The sequence below is a fragment of the Thunnus maccoyii genome, chromosome 5, assembly GCF_910596095.1.
Source record: "Thunnus maccoyii chromosome 5, fThuMac1.1, whole genome shotgun sequence".
Taxonomy (NCBI): domain Eukaryota; kingdom Metazoa; phylum Chordata; class Actinopteri; order Scombriformes; family Scombridae; genus Thunnus; species Thunnus maccoyii.
In genome coordinates this window covers 12,366,838-12,387,292 of record NC_056537.1, presented here as the reverse complement: position 1 = coordinate 12,387,292, position 20,455 = coordinate 12,366,838, and the positions used below count along the sequence as shown (strand labels likewise).

Here is a 20,455-nt window from a genome sequence, read left to right as displayed (position 1 = left end):
GGGTGGATGAACAGGGCTACATATATACACTATGAGGCATATGAATTTGAGGGTTATTTTGACAGATAATAGACATAGAGATTAAAAAATTACAACTATGGCTTTCACTTTGCAAAAATCTACATGTAAATAAACTGTTGTGGATGCACAGACTCCTTCTTTGTCGACCCGACTGTCCTCTGGGGTGAATTGTGTATGTGTGAGAGGGAGAGAGACACAGATTAAGAAGGACGAGACAGCGACTGGATAATATCAGGGGAGTACTGAGTGGTAGTCCATTAGTGTCACCAGCTTGTCACTAACTCTGTGTCATCGGTCCATGTCAGTTTCTCTCCGTCGCTTGTCAAATGTGAAGTGGGAGTGGCTGCTGTCATCACACAGACACGCTGAGAGCTCCCTAAAAAAAAATAAGACAGTGATCAGTGTGAGAAGACCACAGTGAAGTCCCAAAGCTTGCTTCAGCCAAACATACTCAGCAGCAAACGATGCCTTATTTAACTGGAAACAACATCTGTGATTTATACCAAGTTATATATACACTTGAAAAGGTCTGATATTGGCTTGAAATTGCCACCATTTCATAGCAATAGCAGTTAGACAGAAGTGAATTAGATTCAGAAACAGTTTTTTCCTTAGAGGAGTGCCTTGGAACAGAGGGAGCCTGAGGGAATAGCACTGAGGTAATCAATACAGGAATGTCTGTTTTTAGACACTGAGTACATTTTAGACTGTTTGTGAATTAATCAATAGCAGAATATGTTTTGAGATAGAGAGAGAGAGTGAAGGGGGTGGGATGAGGATGGGCTACTTCTTCCACCTGAGGGCTGCTATTCATCAGGGAACTGACAGAACACGGTAAAAACAGAGGACAAGGAGCAAGTAGATAGCGCCCACTTGACACTGTGATTCTGTGTGTTTGCGTGTCTGTCTAGTCTAGAGGGAGGTTTATTCTAGTTGTGTGTGTGTGTGTGTGTGTTTGCACACCAAAACATCGTATCATGCTTTTTCAGGTCTCCACTAGATTTCCCTGCTCTAGGGACAAAGTTGTATTTCAGGAAACAGAGTCTGGAAATATCCTGGTTGCTTGGGGAAAATCTATCACGCTTGCTGTTCTTTGTAGACGAATGAATTTTGGCAGTCACATAACTGAGGGAGTTCCGCTTTCCTCTCTTTCTTTGTCCAACATGTCTACACTGCAGTCCACACCTCAGCGATGGCCCCGGGTGAATCCAGGATATATATATATATGTATATGCCAGAAAATGGTCACTAAAGCCTGAAGCCTGCAACAGTCTGTCATCTCGTATATGAAACATTATCAAATACAGATGTTGCTTGTAGCCGAGATTTACAGAAAAGCAAAAATATGTTTGTGACAAAAGCAGGCTATGTGAATGTTTAATATTAATACACAAAGAAATGTAGAATGAAGTTGAAATCTATGGTTAGGATGCAGGTCGCTTGGGTTATAAATAAAGGCCACCAGAGGCAATGGTATTCAAGGTTAGCCATTTTCTTTAGCAAACCTAGGATAAAGTATTTGTCAACTTAAAACCAAGGCTTGAATTGTCCTCACTATGTTCAACACTTGTGGTGACTTTAAATTTAGATGGTTGGTGAGAGAAGAGGAGCTACGTGTCGGAAGTGACAAATCCTGGTTGTTGCATGCCCAAATTGCTAAAGCAGCATATTTATTAATGGATGCTGTATCCGCCTGGCGAACAGGTGGGCTCATTTGAAAGTCAATTAGAGTCAGTTCTTCTGTTTAATCTCGGATGTCCCTAAAAAACATTAGCTGAAAGACAAAACATAGGTTACTGTATGCTGTTTTCCATGAGGTACCAGATGGCTAATATTCAAATACTTTAGTACAGATAGCTTTTTAAAAAATGAAACTGTCCAAAAGATCAACCATAATTCAAACACCTTAAAATAATGAGTCTTAGCACTTGTCATCCATGTTGGTTAAAAATTGAGACTGAAATTTCACTCTTGATCTTGGAAATAGAAGATGACAAAACTATTTCAACACAAGGTCCATTAAGTAGCTGTTTTGTCAAAAGAGCTTTTGTCCAGAGCAGCTACAAAATGGAACTTTTTGGGTTTTGTCTCACCGCATGTGTTAACTGTCAACTGTTAAGCGGGAACTATTATCGTATTCTTATAATGCAGTGAAAGTAAAGTGTTGGCGTAGGTGTGGTCCTGCCATCCTGTCACCTACCAACAGTTATGATTTTTGTGATTTTGTAGTTTGAATTGCCAAAACTTTGCCTTACCTGAACAATATAGACAACAGATCAGAAAACATCATATGACGTATCATATATCATTTAACGTCATGTGGGTTGTTTTGGAAGGCACTGACAAACAAATTTGGTTTGATTTGACTTATGTAAAATGATATTACGATGTAAAGAGGCAAGATTGTAACCATCGCAGATTTGTACACATAATGAGTATTTGTTTTTACAATACATGTACAAGCCAGTGCCACATTGTAATCACAACAGACATTTAGATCCTTTAAACAATAATCACTGCACTCCATTAAGGTGGTCCAGTTCCAGCGCTGGTAGTGTACATGCTAGTGTGCTTACTGGTGTACAACTGAACTTAATAGAGCCATCATTAATTAATGTCATTAATTAGAGCCCAGCCCAGCCAATATTATCGGCCGATATAGGCCTATCCCAGACATATCAGTATTGGCGTATATGTTGTATATATATGTATATATATATGTATATATATATATATATATATATATATATATAGTTAGTTAGAAGTCTCAGTGCACTGATGTCATTTTGGAAAATAAAGTTTATTGTTAAACTGTAAAATATACTGCCTCCATTACATATCTTTCTCAAAAGTGTTTGATATTTGAGGGATCATTACAAAAATTGTGTTAATATATACAATATCGGCCAATATATCATTATTTGAATTTTTTTACTCCTACTCTCAGAAAATGCATTTTTTTGTGAATCAAGCATTTCTGTGAGACAGTGAGGGGGTTCCTCCTTGTTGAGCATCATACCGTTTTACATGGACTCTATTTCTCCACCCACTGAGCTGTTATTCTCCTGTGCTAAATGTTGGTGTTTGGCAGAGAATTCAAAGTGCAAAACAGAGTGAGAGAGAAAACTAAAAGTGCTAGAGCAGACTTTAACAGGTTGCCCTACTGCTGCTTGGGACCAATTAACATGTGTCATGACCATCTTCCACCCCACCACCAGTCTGTATGTTTTGAACACAGATTCCTTTTCACTCGCAATATGGTTAATATTTTATTACCCTCACTAATTGTCTCCATCTACAGCCCTCTTCCGCCTGTTTCCTGATTTTCTGATAACAAATAGAATTGTTATCAGAAAATCACAGTGCAACAGACGCTTTGCTCCCAAGCAGTTGCGCTCATCTAATTATAAAACACTAGGTAAATGTTGAGCAGATGCCCTCCACCAATACACCACCCTCTCCCTCTCTGCCTTCCAATTGAGAGAGCCATTTGGTCTCATTGTAGTGTTACATTGGCTCCACATGGAGCGGTGATCCTTGCCAAACGGCTGCCATGGCATAAATGAAACTAATTGCTTGCCAACCCTGCACACCGTCCGGCGAACAAGAACAAAAGAAGAACTTCCACTTCAGTTAAAGTGGTCTGCTGCACCCTGCTGTTGCTTAACTTCTCAGCCTTCCTCAGCTTGTGGTGTCTCGTTTAAGAACTTGTGTCTGCAGAGAGGGGGAGTGGATGTGTTGGTGTTGGAGCACGTTGCACTACCTTCTGATGACTAATAGCTTTGGTGTTCTCGAGCCTTGCAATTGACACGGCTGCACCACAATTAAGCATCTGTGAGTGGTGGAAAAAGAAAGAAAAATAAGGAAAATAGACAGTAGGGGAGGACTTTTACTGGTTAATGTAGCAACCTGTGACCTGATACTTTGCATAACCTTGGAACATTACAAAACAAGCCTACTGGTGTATTGAGCGGCTTTATAGTTTGCTATGCTATTATCCTTGAATTTTCTATAATCTTGTTTTTATTCATCTTTTCCCTGCAATGTGGTTCATCCCCAGTTCTCACAATCCTCTAATACATCTTTTCATTTCTTATAGTTAATTCCAGCCCCCTCTTCTTCCCAAATGCTTATCAAGGCTTGAACATCATCATTCTTGATGATGTTCAAGCATTCGTTGTTGTTTTTTTTAGCACTTTGACACTTGTCATTGCAGATGTGGCAGTCAGTGTTGGTTATTGTGTTGTCTTCTTTGTAGTAGCCCTTGTTGTGTTCACCAGTAATGCTGCTAGCACGGCCTGAATGTACCTCGAACTTGGATTTAGAGTCAACTTGTGGGGCCAAGTGGCCAAAATTTAGTTTCAGGAACTTTTCGCCAAAGCATGCAGATGGAAATGGAAATAAAAGCAGATCTGTGATGAAGGCTACATGTTACATTACATTTCATTTGTAATGGAAAGGTAGCATTTGTTGATCAGGCTTCTAGTCCGGCGTCATGCTGTCCCTTCTCCTCCTCCTCTTTCAGTGTTCACATCCTTCTCCTGGCTTCATTACCTCTCATACCACACACTCTGTGCTGGGAAGGCAGAGCAGCTGTCATCTGTGTCTGGCAGGAGTGTCTCTCCTCTCCACTACAGCCACAAGTGACCTGTTCCTGCCTCTGAGCCAGGACAGATGACAGCCCTGCTGCAGCCTGTATAGTCCAGGTGTGGGCCCCGGGTATAAATGTAAGCTTCATTGGTATCCAAGCCATGCCGTGATTGGGTTTAATAGCTGATTAAAATTTAATCTTGGCCTTGCAGTTGTAGGGATAAAGCCTTGTAAAACAATACTGACTTTGTGCGAAGGTAGGATGTGTTTGAAATACACACATAGAGGAACAATCACAAGTGCGTGCACACAGAGCATCCATTACACAGTCGGACTATAAATCTACATTCGAATTAGCCAGTGAGTAGATGCTGATTGCTGTAGCGGCCCCCTTGCACTCTCAGGAATGAGAATAAATGAGCGGCCCCTGGCATGAACAATCCTTTATTACACCCATTAGCTACATGAGCCTGAGCCTTATGAAACAAGGGACACCAAACACACAGCCCAGTCGTCACATACGTGGCCTACTTATGGTTCCCATGACAGTGTGAAGACCCCCCCTACCCCCATCATCACCACCGCCACCACACATGCATACCATTACCACATTATCCACCACCCCAATCTCTCACCCTCTCACACAATCAGTGAATGCCGTACAGTTGCCTGCGTAGTCCTTGTGATGTCAAAATATTTCTGAAGTGCCAGCTAATAAGTGCAGCTCTGGAGTGCCTCCACAAGCTCAATATGTTCATCAACACATTTTTTTTTTCTTTTTGGAGAAACTTCAAGAAATGGCAGAATCATTTATCAGGAACTTTGCTGTGTATTGCCTGTAAATCATTGCACTCATTCCTGGATGCACTCTTCATACAACAACAGTGCCAGGTGTTCTTAATCAAGATTGGTTTGTTTGCTTGTTTTTTGCATACATTAAAAGTGCCAGGTGGACTATTTTTTCATTAATGTATTCTCCATCAAAAGCAAGGTAATGTTACAGCTCATTTACTGTGCAAAGCTTCAGGTCGTATGAACATGTTTTGACAGGTGTTTCATTACATTCTGAATAGACTGGCTGACATTGTTTGCTGTGTTTTCTATTAGAGATTACTTAATCCCTGCTGTTAGACAGGGACAAAGGGGACTCTTGTTGGTCATAATGTCATACATTCGGCAATAAAACCACTGAAAACTAAAGTTCTTCAGCTTAGGGCCAGCAGTGTTCTAATGGCATTTAAATGGTCATAATGTAAAGCTTTATTTGTTCATTTCTCTCATAAAATACTGTTGACACTTGCCCAAAAATGGCTCAGGCCATTAACATCGATAGGGCTGCCCCATATATGTCAATGATTCAAATCATCATTCAAGAAGCCCCTGAGTTGAATCTCATTTTGTCTGTCAAATGACTGCACTTTTTTTGTTTTAGCTGCATTATTGTGCATGGAGAAACAGAATACAACAACAGCAGCTATAAACTTTAACAGTGGTAATGGTGTGATCAAAAGAGAGGACAGAGTGACGCAGACTAACTGTCTTTCTGTTTAGTGCTTTCATGCTCTGTGCTCCAGTGCTGAATGCTAGCTAAGTTGGCTAAACCAGTTTACTTCTGAACCAGACACTGACATCCCTTCCTGCTATCCAGTGTGATCAAGACTTCAGATGACAGTGCTGTCAAACACCACACAGTAAAGATGCTCCTCAGTGTGCTGGGATTTCCTACTGAACTATGACCAGGGCTCACACTTTTTATTTCTACGACTGTGTGGAAATCTGATGTTTTGACATCACAGATGATAATCCCAGTCTTGTGAGTCTTGTGAGACTTGACATGTAGGATGTTATTGGAGTTTAGTGTGGGTTGGCTGCTTTGCAGGTGCGCAGGACTGTAGTAGGGCTGCAACTATATCAATATAGTTACTATAACTATCAATTATTTTCTCGATTAATGGATGGTTTAGCCAGTAAAATATAAGTGAAGTGATCAGTATGCATTATGTATCATTGTCATTTTAATACTGAAAGAAATATTTAATAGTACCATTTAATATTTAACTGTAATATTTATATTTTAGGTCTGAACCTCTTCTGAACTTGTATACTTGATGTGAATGTGTGTCTTAAGGTCCCTTTGGAGAGTTGGAGAACCTATTTTTTTCTGTGTGAATAAGTTTATATTATTTAGAACAGTTATGGAGTGGAATGCCACTACAAATTTGGATGTGATCTTTTGCTTGGATTGCCCAAATATAAACTAAAATTATATAAACTTAAATTAAATTTAAATTAAATGAATCTGAAATACCTTTGGTATTCATGAGTAGAGACCAGAAACAAGCTAAAATAGCTGACATTTCTGTTATATGTACGTCAAGTGGTAGACATTATATCAGTAACATCCCTTGACCTACTTATACATACCACTAGGAGGCTTTTAATATTTTTTTCCTGATTAGCAGCTCATTTCATGGTCCATCTGTTGTGACCCAAACATGCTATACTTTATGTTTGGCCATTTATGAGCAAAAACTAATCAGGTCAATATGAGTGATTAGGATTTCATGTCCTTCCCTGTTTCTGTTTGATATAAACAGGTACAGTATTTCTTTTTATTAAGTATACAGTAGCTCATCTGAGCATCAATTCTGTCTCCACTGTTCCACCTGTGTAATCAGGACACAGTAGGAAGCACTGAATTGCATCCAATTTTCTCTCACTTCCCTTTGTTTATTGACTGTGGAACCTGACAAGGAGTGAGACTCGAGTGGGTTGAGAGAAAACCACTGACATCGACTCTCCTAACCTCTTGCTGGCACTTTCATTGTGCCATGAACAACGCAGCAGGGAGCCTTGAAGTAGATTGATTACACTTGTGATCACTCTTCTGAGATAATGTCCTTCCTTTTAATCATGCATTGTGCCGCTGCTCTTTACAAGGATAAGATTATCATCAGCAACTTCATCACTGTCTCATTGTAAATGCCGTCCTAATTGGACAGCTCTGGCTTTCATCGGAAGTTTTGATGTACTGCTGTGTGTCCTTCTCTGAATCACTTTTAAATATCTGTTTTTGCTTTTGGTCTATATGCTGTCTGTTCCGTCACACAGAGATGTCTTTTAGGTTGTCTTTGCTTTCTAAGATCTGTACTCAAGGATTTGTTAGCTGCCAGGTGAACACAATTACACTTCAAAACTCCCTAGGACTTCTAAAACTGCTCTTTGTAAAAAAATCAGAGAGCTGGCAGTATCTGCAGTATGTTAGCTTGATCCCTATGGTGTTGAGCTTTGCTGAGTGCTCTGAAGTCAATAACCTCGTATTTACTCATTGGACACCAGAGAGGGCCTTATAATCCTGCAACTCCATAAACCTGACATTTCATCAAAAACACCAGCCATTTACCTGCCAGACATCACCCAGCTTCGCTTTCTCTGAAACCTTTCCAGTGCTTGAATTAAGATATGAAGATGTGAATGAGAGTTCAACCCTCACAGCCTCAGGCTATCGTCTATAATCCCATCCTTTGTTCTCTTTGACATTGGCAAAATTGACCAGATCTGCTTGCTGTCGGTCCATGAGGCAGTCTGGATCTCACCGGTCCGTTCTATTGTTAGTGTCCTTTGTGGTGGTTGACATTTGTAATGGGACACTAATTACTCTATTTGCCTCTGGGGAATGTGTTAAAATAGCAGCCTCAGGCACAAGATACCTGCAATCACACACATAATATGTGAAAAACTAAATGATTTTTTTAGAGTGACATCTTTTTTTCCAGACATTTCTATAGCAGGTAGACTAGAATTTGAAACACCCTTTAGTTGAATTTTATTCTCCTTCTTTCCTTTTATTATCCTATCTATCCTCATTTTCTTCCCTCTTTTCTTTCCTTGACACCCCACCTGACCTGGCTCCCAGTTAATGGCTAACAGGCAGATCAGTGGCCAGCTGCAGGGGTCCTGACTGACCTTTCAAACCCTCCCACTTTATTATTTGCACTGTCAAAGCTCCACGTGCCACCGTCTGACCTCCGTTCTCATTTCCGAACCAGCGACCATGCAACAGCCTGGCAGACAAAGAGCCAGTTGGACAGCGAGGGGATGGGGAAGTCGGACGAGACGCCTTTGTTGTGATCCCGAGTGTGTCTGGAATTATGTAAATAGTGCTTATCCGGTGTTAATTGCCTCTGCTGCTAGGATGAGCTTATTAAACGTGAAAGAAACAATTTACTGCTTTCAGACTCTCCCCAGGCCACCATGAAGAAGACCAGCCATGTCCTTCATTGGCATAGCTAGTGTTATCTGCTACCTGTGTCATCTACATGTGCCATCTCTTATTCAGCCTAAAAAAACTAAAAGTAAAACCCAAGTTGTACTGTAATAAACCAGAATGTTCTTTTTTTACATTCATATTGGCTCCCTTTTTCTTGTGTAAGAAGAGGTATTGTACACAAGGGGACAACATAAATGAGCTACAGTTGCATAGACAAGTCAGGAAAGAGCATTTGTTGTATTTTACACCTCTATGATGTTGGAAACACTGCCACCAGGAACATTTACCTTCTCTCTGGCTCACTCTCAGCACATAAAGAGGTGTTCCATGACAGTACCCACTTGATTTTCTTCAGTCAGCATATGGATGGCACCATTACTCCTTACAACATCTTTCCACGCTAGCCAGGCCATTTTGCTGATCTGTACAGCACATAGCATTATCCAGCTACCCCACCCCCCGCCATTTCCCACTCCCCTCCTACCCCCCATACCAATTACCAGTTATCACCAAGGAGGAGGCTGTTCATCCATTAGTTATTCATCCACCCAAGTGCCGCTTTTACTCTAATTCGATTTTTTTCTCCCTCCATTTTACATTAAAACTCACTCCAAGATGGCAAGATCTTAAAAGTTAAGCACAGAGATTAACTGCGTATCTCTAAATCTCTTCAACAAATATACCCTGCATGTACCATTAACCTTGAACAAGCTGATTAACTTAGCACTCAGTTTTCCCCAACAGTCCCAAATCATATTTAGATTCTAACGCAGAATTTCATAATCCAAGCCAAAACAGGATAGTACAATTATCTAGCATTCAGCCATAATCTGTTAGTGATGAAGATGGAACGCTGTGTTGATCTAATTTCATGGGAAAATGATCTTAAGCAGAACAGGAGGATGTTGTGGATATTATTAAACCGCACATCTGACAAACAGGGCCAAGTACAATAAGAAATATGATGAAATGCTTACTCAACAATCCTTCATGTGTAGCTTTGTGAACACTGCTTTATATATCTGTGTGAGTGTGTGTCTGCCTTGTCTGTATCTGTATCTGTATGCACACCTTTTGTGTGTTCTGGTCATAGTGTTTGTATTGGTGTGAGAAGCTATTGCAGCTTTCATCATCAGCATTTCATTAATGCAACAGTGATGATCCACAACACAGCAGATGAGGCCGACTGTATAGGGAGCGGGAGGGATGGTGATGGCAGTAGATGGTGACACTGCACAATCCATTCATGAACTTCACCCACCCTGCTGCTCAACAATTTTGACATCAAGTGTTAGTAGTGCTAAGATCTCCTCTCCCTTTGTCCTTTTATGGTAGTTGTCCTTGCACTGAGCGTTAACGGCAAGAGATTGGATAATAAACATATGTAAAAAGACTGACAATGAATTTTAGAGCAGATTGAATGCGGTGATACACTTTGAACGAGTTGCGCAATAAAGGGAGTACTCCACACAAGATTGGTGTTCAGAGAAGAAAATTGGCAGAATTCATCAAATGTTCTGCGGGCATAAAATCCCAGCAGCAGCGTGCAGGGCCTTTAATGTGAAAAATAGCCCAGGGGCCTTGTGGAGTGTGTTTTATGTGGTTGGAGGGGTTAAAGGAGGCCTGTACATTGGGCTACGTAGAGATGTTGAGGGGATTGTCAGATTTCCCCAGTGGCATGCCTGCTCTCTCCCTCTCTGTCTCTCTCTTTCTTTCTCTCTCTCTCTCTCTCAGTTTCATGTCATTGGAGCGTTTCTCGAGTCGCTCAGACAGTAGCGCTGACTGTCAAGGAGTGATTTATGCAGTCATAAGCGCTGTACTGTAGCGGACATTGGCCCGTATTTTACTCTGACACTTATTATTGAAATGAGACATTTGGGTGTAAAGAGGAACCTGAACTGTTTTCTCACCAAGAGGGTGAGGTGGCAGTTGTGCTCACATTTCAGATCTCAGTCTTCCAACATTTGCAATTACCTCTAGTATTTAAACTCACTTCTCTACTGAGTGTTCCCATTCTCACTTGTACATACTTTTTTATTTATGAAAATGCAAATTCAGTTTCACATGTCGAAACTAGAATTGCAAATACATTGATGTTGTTTGTTGGAGCTGCAGTGTAGCGACTGCTGTGCAGGTGCTTTGAGACTTTAGGTGTCAGTCAGCATTGAGCAGGACTCCTGTCTCACTGTCCTCTGCTGCATTGTTGCACAGACTCAGCTGGGAAAATAAACAGACAATAGACAGACGAAGAGGGAGGTGTTACTTTTACTGTCCAGGGTCCCAGAGGTTAAAGTTCATTTTCTGCATAGACAATGGTATGTGAGTGGCAGTTGCAGCATTTCTGAGGCTTGAATGAACATAAATTATCAGTAAAAAAGATGAACAACTGCATTAGAAAATATCTTGTTGATGGTTAAAAAGTCAATGATACAGTCCTATGCACAAAAACACAAGGAGTGAAATAAAGCACAATTCCAAAGGTTTCCCCAGTGGCCAAGGAGTTTAGGTCACAGACCATGAACATGTTCTCCATCTCTTGCCCCTCATTTCCTTAACTGCCATCTCCCTAATAAAGGAATAAAATGCCAAAAGTTTAGTTTGTTGGTATAAAACATCCAACCAGGATTGTGAAATTCAGTTGCCTTTGTACAGCAGCTGCTGCAGCTACTTTGTGAGGAACCTGATACAACATTCAGCGGTTTAAAGATAGTGTTCAACATTTCTGGAAATAACACTTATTTGCTTTCTTGCTGTGAGTTAGATGAGAAGATACCACTCATCCTGTATCGGTATCATTACAATGTATCTGTGCAAAAGTGTAAAAACAACAAGTTGTTGTTTCACTTTATCCAGAAGAGACCTATGTTTCTATACTGAGAAACATTGATGACATGATTAAGAGAAAAACTTTGAAATTGGACTTTGCAGTGGTGAAAACTCATAGCACTCCATACACTTTGCTACTCCATATGCCTGAGTTGTGTGAGAAGGATTATCCATACTCTGACTTTTCAAATGTCTTCCACAGTGGGTTGACATGAGCACATTTTATGAGAATTAAAAAAGTGTTTTCTACTCTATCAGTACAGGGTTGACCAGTAGTAGTGTGCCCTCTTCTATCTCCAGAGCACAGCTGTAGAAACCATGCCCAACTTGCCCAGATGTCCCCGTCTACTTTACCTCCACCTCCGCTAGCATGGTCACCACTCCTCATTCGCCTCCAGCTCTTTTATCTGAGGGCTCCGCACAGCTGACTGGACTCTATCACTGAGGGGTCATGCTGTCTTTTCCCAAAAGATGAGGAGATGGAACAAGCGTGTAATCGACGGCTGTAAGCGCTACACTCCGGAGGCCGGATGACCTACATGTTATACTGCCTCCATCTGCCTGCATACACTTAACACCCCACAGGCTGCCACTCAAACCAGCAGGTGACTGCACACAGGAGATACAGACTGTGTGTAACGGAGGCTTACTGCATGGAGAGATGTTAAGCACAAAACCCAAGGTTACATGCGCTAGTTAAATATGAGCCTCTGATGCTCTTTCTACTGCAGCTTAAAGCCTTGTTTACTTGTCAGTGCAGCTGAAGTAGAATGTATGACCTTGCTTCATTCGTTTCAGCGCATTTCCAGTTCAACCAGGATATGAGTGAAGACACGATATCCTCGTGCACAGCATACACTCTGTGAAATTGAAAACAAAAACATTTCATTAAGATTCAACGTGCTACATGCAAGCCATAAAGTAATGTATGCAGTTAATTCGAAAGCATAAAAAAGCTAATGGACTATTAGAGTCTACTGCCTGGGGCTGCCTTTTCTCCTTGCAGAAGAAGTACATCAATCACTTCTATCAGTAATCCCCTGCAAGCTGTCGGCAGTGTCTGCGCCTCCTGCCACAGAAACGGTCCCTCAGCAGAAGCAGTGTCAGATGTGGCTGAAGTTGACATCTTAACAGATAAACTGGCCCCACTTTACTACTACTGTCACTACATCCTGCCCTCGGTCTTCGGAGATATTGGAGAGAGGCTGCAGCAGTCAATGAGACAAAAGCACTGACAGAGGAGACGCCCGAGGAGTCGAGCAAAGCCGCCTCTTAGTTGTTCTTTCTTGCTTGTCTGCATACCTTGAGGATAAATGATAAGATGAGACACAGATGAGAGCACCTTCAAGACTGTGCTTTGCTGTAGTCAGCTGCAGGCTTGTAGTTGTAAAAACAGTGACTTTTGGTGAAGTTTTCAAGTAAGCCTGCTTGTTTGCTTGTAACAGCTCAGAACAGCTTAAAGTGATGGGTGATATTTACTGGAGCGGAGACTTAATGCACTCAGCTGCGTCACAAGTAAAACAATTTTTGAGCGTCTTTGTCAATAAGGGACTCTGCCACAGAGAAATTGAAAGAAAGAAAAGAGGTTTCATCCTTTGGTTACACTCCACTAAGCTGGTTTAGTGCATTTGTTGTGGGAAAGCTGGTGGTCGTCTCAGGGGCTTTGAATGAAAACACATTTCTCTTCTGGCTACAGCTGCTGCATATCCATGTGCAAACAGCCAGCACATGTGTCTTGGTCCAGCTACTCCATTCCAGCACCCATTTCCTTTCCAACTTCACATCATCTCCTGGCCTGATTGTCTAGCAAATGATCTCTCATCAATAATCACCATTGTTTTTGTTCCACACCAACAAGATAACTCATGTTGACTCTTTGCGGTTCTTGAAGCACTTGCACTTGATAAACACTACAGCTGATAAATAATTTGTTGGAAACATATTTTGTTTACCAGCATGTGTTTATGAATTAATATGTATTTGTGTGCTTTGCACCCACACTTGAAGAGGATAGTTTATGCTTGTGTAACTACATTAAAATATGTGTGATGAAACTTCAAGCTCCCAGAGGCTGCAGAAATGAAGGCTGTGAATGTGGGAAGAAATGGTGACAAGATTAAATCTACTATGAAATTTCGCCAATTGCAAAAATTATTTGCATGAAATCTCACTGTATGAAGTCACCTTCTTTACCATCTTTAGGCATGCTAACTGATGATGCATTTAACAGTGTAAAGCTGTCATAAGACATCTCAAGGACTGTGCTGAAGGCAGATCTTCAGTGTGAGAGTATCTAAGGATATCTAGCAAGCTGCAGCCAGGCTTACTGATACCCAGCCCATCTGTCAGATAGGACTTTGGTGTACAGATCCCCACAACTAACTGAAGAAGAAGTGTGTTTAGCTGGATAGACATCAGCCAAGGAACAAGGATGGCAAAGTCCCTCATGCAGGAGTTAAGGCTACTTAATATTCCTGTGTTGATTGGGGATTAATTGTTCCATCTGGCTCTCATGAAAACCAGTGAAGAGAATTAAATAAAACACTCCCTCCCCTTTTTCCTGACGTGTTTCCTCTTGTTTCATTACGGTCATGGTGTGCGGCTAGCAAGCGGGGAGGTTTGGAGGAGGAGGAGGAGGAGCCTGGACTGGACAGGCTGCACCAGAGGGAGAGCTGGGAAATTTGATCATTTTTCTCCGGGACTGTCATACGCCATAGGCTGCCTCATTTGTCTGCTCCAACTCCTTTGTTTCCACCAGGCTCCCTGTTCCAGGATTAGGCTGCGGAGCAAGAGACAAGCAGAGAAAGAGAGAGAGAGAGAGAGAGAGAGAGAGAGAGAGAGACTGAGGAAAAATAAGACAGAAGGAGGGAAACAGTCAAAGGAACTGCACTGTATGAGCTAATTATTATAGTGCCCCCATGTTTCTTTAATATAGTACTTAAGTCTAATGTACATGCTGCAGTAGTTAATAACTGCTGAGTGTCCAAAAACCAGAATGAAAGTGGGTTTGTAGTGTGAGGGAAGGAGGGATGAAGGGTGCTTTTTTTTTTTCCTCCAAATTGCCCTGCAGTTCCACAGGAGTGGTGTTGACCCAGTTTATCTCCTGCTCAGGTGATTAATGCAACATGGCTACAAACAAAGGTCACGTCAGGAAGCAGGGGAGCAGGCCAGAACACAACAAGAGCTAAGGGAGTTATATATGGCTACTGTTATTGTTGTGAAAATAAATTGTTTGTTGTTTTGTAGGGCATCACTCAGTCTCTAGGACACACATCGAGGAGTAAAATGAAAAACTGTAATATAAACACACATGCAAAGAGAAAGAGAGAGATATGAACCCAGAATGAGAGGTGTTATTGTACATTTCTGCTAAGAGTTGTTATTGTAAAATCTTCTAAATGCAATTTAGTGCTTTAAAGACCACAAACAAAATTCCATTTACCTCAATTGTTCTTGGATGGTGGCAGAAATCTCAGAGACAGATCTAAACCCAAAAATGAGAAAAATTAATGTTTTGTTTTGTTTTTTTTTTCATAATTTGGGTGAACCAACCATTTAAATGGTAAAATTATATTGAGAGGGAATGAAGTTAGGACATAAGCTAACACAAGGACCCAGATGACAAGGTAATATTAAAAAAAAATCAATTTGTTCACATAGTGCTTAAATAATCACGTACTACATTATGCTAAGCCTGCTGAGTTGAAGGACAGCTGTTGAAAGACACCAACCGACTGTCATTCTATACAGTATATCTGCGATAGAGAAATATGTAGACCCACATGTTTACGAGACAAAATAAAACATCCATACTGAGCCTGACATTTCTGAGGATTTAGTGCTGTCAGGTTCTATCAATTCTTTCCTGCTGCTCAAAAACATGTTGAGTCATTTCTCACAATGCGCTGTGTCAAATTCACTGAGAATGTGTCTCATAGTACACATTCACTTCTCAGTTAGTGGAATATCTGAAGGTCTCTCTCTTGTTCCCCAGTGGCGTCTGAGTCCTCAGTGTTCATTTAGAGGCACCACACACACACACACACAGCCAGAGTTACTTGAAACTGTCGACTGCTCATGAATTTAGGTCATTTTATAAGAGCCTGAACTAGGCTGTGTGTTTTTATTTCTACCAGAGCATTGTAGAGTTTCACAGCTTTGCTATATTTCTCCACAGCTGACACTGGCGAATATAAATGCCTTATTTCACTTTCCTAGTTATCATTTTAACTCATTTCAGTTTGCCGTGCAAGCAAAACGCTCCCCTCCAAATTTAAATACAACTGCAAGTGTAATTATTCTGCGTCTACCTTTTTTCTGTCTCACTTTCCATGGTTATCTAAATTATAATCTCTGGTTTCAGCATTTATACCAAAGCGCGTTCCCTGAGGTATTCCACAGCTATGGTTTCTCTTCCAGAGAAATTACTGGTGCTAAATGAAGCGATGATTTTCTTTATATGTGCCAGCTGTAGTGCAAATGGTTTTTAATCTGCCAGAAAATTCAGTCCATTTTGTGCAGATGAGGTTGAAGATGGACTGAGCGAATGGGGGCCATTTGAGCTTTGATCTAACATTCTGATAATGTTGCATCAAACAGTTTTTGTCCGTATGTTTTCCAATGGTGTATTCATAAAGATTTCTTTTTGATCATGTGTCTTGAATAGACATGCAGAAAAATATCAGATTGCATCCATGCGGGTACAACTGGAGATCTGTTGTAGAATCGTGGGAAAGTGTCACTGAGGTATTTATTTAGGTATATTTCATTTTAAATATTATATATTTATTTAACATCAGTGTATTCCTGTGACCTGTGTGCCTGACTGGCTAACAAATTTCCTTTTGGATAATTATAAAGTTGAAATTTTCCAGTAAAACTTCTGTAAACCAGTATGTTATTTAGATGAGAGTTTTACATACATCTCTCAGACCCAGATCTGGATTCTGTCACTTGGTATGGAAAACATAATAAGAGTAAAATGTAATATTATCTGTCTCTTTGCTTCCCTTTTTCCATTTTTGCTCGTTCTTTGATTTTGACACACTGAAGCTCAGATGAACCAGTGAGATTACATCTAACCCAACAGCAGTTCTGCTTCCAAGAAATGTTTCTACCGCAAAAGCTCAACAAAATATGCACAATAAATGAAGCACATTGAGTTTTCATGTCACACATACAATATACACAGGTACAATATATTTTTCTCTGTCCTCCTCAGGTGAATGGAAAAGAGTTGTCCAAGTCCAGCCATGAGGAGACTGTGGAGACCTTTCGCACTGCCAAGGACCCCGTCGTGGTTCAGGTCATCAGGCGGACCCCCAGTGGCCGACCCCATGGCCCCCCTCAGGAAATCCATGTGGTGGATGTGTGCACTCAGACTGACATCACCTTTGAACACATCATGGCGCTGGCAAAGCTCCGGCCTTCAACCCCTCCTGTGCCTGACGTCTGTCCCTTCCTGCTCTCTGACAGGTTCGTCCGATGAATCATTTTGAACTTATTTAAATACACAAAAACTTTTAAGTTCTTTGCTTTTTTTACATCGACAACACTTACTAAGACATTGTAAGGAGGCCAAATGAATGTGAATCATAATAGATAGTGACTGAAAAAAGAAAAGACAGTTTTAAGCAGGTCAGTGGTTTGATATAATTTTATTTATTTTAATTTAATTTGATATGATACAGTTACAAATTATTTTGGAACAGTGCCACAAAGCAGAATGCAGTGTTTGTTTTTGTGACCTTATTTTGACTTCAGCTGGCATTGATGCTAATTAAGGAGAAAAAAAGTGGCGAGAGATGCTATTGAGCTATGAAGCAGCAATATCAGTGTTTGCAGGAGTGGCATTACAAGTAAGCAGGTCGCCTGTAAAATATAAATGAACTCTAACCTGCTGCAAAGTTGATTCTGACAAATATAGATTTGTTTGATAAATGAGCTTCTCACTGTCCTTCACGTCTTAGCAGTCATATCCCTTTTAGCAATTTGAGCCAAGCACATAAAAAAGAAATACATGGCAGAGTAACTGGTCCTAATTATAACTATTAATACACAATAAAAACTCAAATGTATCACTGAATACAAAAACATAAAGTTAGAAAAAGCTGTTTGATAAGCAATTTAAAAGAGCTGCAATGATTAGTTGATCAATAGAAAATTAAATAATAACTGATTGATAATTGAATAATGGTTTTAGTAACTTTTTAAAACAAAAATGCCAAACATTTGTTGGATGCAGTTTTGCAAATATGAGAATATGAAGCTTTTCTGTGTCATGAGAGCAAGCTGAAAATCTTGATTTTTGACCGTTGATCAGACGAAACAAGACATTTGATAACATCACCTCTAGGAAGTTAAACAGGCATTTTTCATTATTTTCTGGCATTTTACAGCCAAATCAATTAATTGATTAATTGAGAAAATAATCAGCAGATTAATTAATCATGAAAAAAATCGTTAGGTGCAGCTCCACAGTTTAAGTCCACCACCAGATTTAGTCTTGTATTTGACAACCTCAATTGACTTTGGACTTGTCAAATCATTTAAATTGTTACTCCTACATCACTTGAACACATCACAGTCTGAGTCACAGTTGGGGTTCAGCAGTTTGTGTTTTAGAGGCAGATGCAAAAGAAACAAACATTAACAGATAAATCAATAGTCCCAGTTTGACTGTTGAGTCAGGTTTACCTGGTCAGAACCCGCTGTTGTTGCAATTTACCTCTTACCCTTGACTTCAATGAGGAAAGAGACAACTCTCTATATAGTAATGCACACTTTCTTTAATGCTCAGAGCATGGCACATGGCACACTCACACTCAATACAGACGAGATGCTGTAGGGGAGTGAGCCCCGAACAGCGGAGCGAATAATTCTTAATCTGTTTCCCACCAACCTCTAGGAGTTGTTGTGACTACTCTCTGCATGATTATACCCAAACAGACATGGCAGGATCTGTTTAAGAATAAAAAGATGTTCTTTGCTTCTCTTTGACACAGGAACATACTGTTCAGATGCACAAACATGATTTCTATGACTATCATTAAGCATTTTAACTTTTCAAGTTCACACAAGCATTCATACATATTCATACAATAATTTCCCTCCCATTCCCCCCCTTTAGATTATTCTTGATCAATAAAGTCAGAAATGATTGTAGACTGCATTCATAAGGAATCATTAGGATAGCCTTCACTTTAGGGCTCAGGGATTTGCCCTTCTCTGAGATCTCATGTCCAAGAAATGTCACTGTGAATGATACAGACTGCAATTAAGATAAAATATTTCAGCAGTGTCACTGTGTCAGTTTTTCATGCTTCCTCATGAACAGATCTTCCTAACTGAACAGATCATTAGGTCGTCTACACTGTATCAAAACACTACCTGCGGATAAACTCAAATCTTTTAAGTTCTGATGTAACACTTGTGAGTATTGTAGTAGTTGGCGAGTTGACAAAACCCTGGGGAATGCAAAACCATATAGGTATAGGTTTTACCTTGCCATGTGAATGCAAACCAATGCTATGAGTCTGGATGTACTGGAATACTGAAAAATGTATCAGACAGATCTACTTCTGAAAACCACTTGCTATCAATCAATTTATTTATATAGCACCATATCACAACAAAAGTCATCTCAAGGCACTTTTCACATAGAGCAGGTCAAGACCGTACTCTTTAATTTACAGAGACCCAACAATTCCCCCATGAGCAAGCACTTGGCGACAGCGGTAAGGAAAAACTCCCCTTTAACGGGTAGAAACCTCAAGCAGAACCCGGCTCTTGGTGGGCGGCCATCTGCTTTGACCGGTTGGGTTGAGAGAGAGAAAGAGAGAGGGAAAGGGGGAGTGGGGACAGAAGAACAACAATCATAACAACAACAATAAGTATAAGTATCAATAGCCAGGGAAGGATGCCATCAGGACTGTGAAGGACCTCGAAGGCTCGGCCCAGAACCCAGGGTTTCCTGTGAGATGAGAAAGCACAATAAACTCCGGGAAGAAGCAAAGTTATCAGCAGGAATGTATATGTGAGTATGGTGTGTGTCAGTATGGTTTGAGGATTAGGAACAATGGAGGCACATGCATGAACTTCTGCGTTCACTGCTTGTAAATCTTTCACAAACCACCATTCGGTAGGCTGACCCTCCGGCCATATGTTTTTGCCTGGAAAAATAGGGGTTCTTACAGGTGAGTCAGGACATGGCACAGTCATTCCTGCTGATAGCAAGCTATTGAACACTGATGTGATCCCCTCAACAGCCTCCGGTTTTAGAGGGTGTTGTGACTGACACTGTCAGTAAGTGCTTTTAGGTGTCGCTCAGAGGGGCAGTGCCCCCTTCACTAACCCTACATCATATTTACCGTTAGCCAACAGATGTTTGGTACATCTTTCAGTTCTGGTGAATTTGTAGGCAGCTGGAGAAACACAGATTTGAATTTGAGGTTATTACTCTGAATTAAATGTACAGATCTCAACCCAGTGAGCGAACCCACAAATGGGCGTATGTATTTTTTTGGCAAGGGTGAGTATTGCACTCCTTCTCCCTTATTTATACATTTGAGTTCTGGTGAGCACTCCAGTATCCATGGGCCTAAATCCTTCATTTCCTGTGAGGAGATGTGGCCAGTGACATGTGTGGGTGTGACCGGTGGACATGGAAGAATTTAGTGATCGCAGTGGTCATGTTTACCGACAATGCACACATTTCATCATACCAATATAACATACTACTGCTTAACA

The 20,455-nt window shown here is 40.7% G+C and overlaps 1 protein-coding gene across 2 annotated transcripts in view; it reads left to right on the top strand.

Annotated features, from left to right (window-relative positions):
• The window catches only part of LOC121897806 (PDZ domain-containing RING finger protein 4-like), a 122,695-nt gene that overhangs the window by 80,453 nt on the left and 21,787 nt on the right, over positions 1 to 20,455 (top strand). For both annotated transcript variants that reach the window (XM_042412530.1, XM_042412531.1), the window contains one exon: positions 16,929 to 17,182. In XM_042412530.1, coding sequence (XP_042268464.1) covers positions 16,929 to 17,182 — 254 coding nt within the window. The remainder of the gene's footprint in view (positions 1 to 16,928; positions 17,183 to 20,455) is intronic.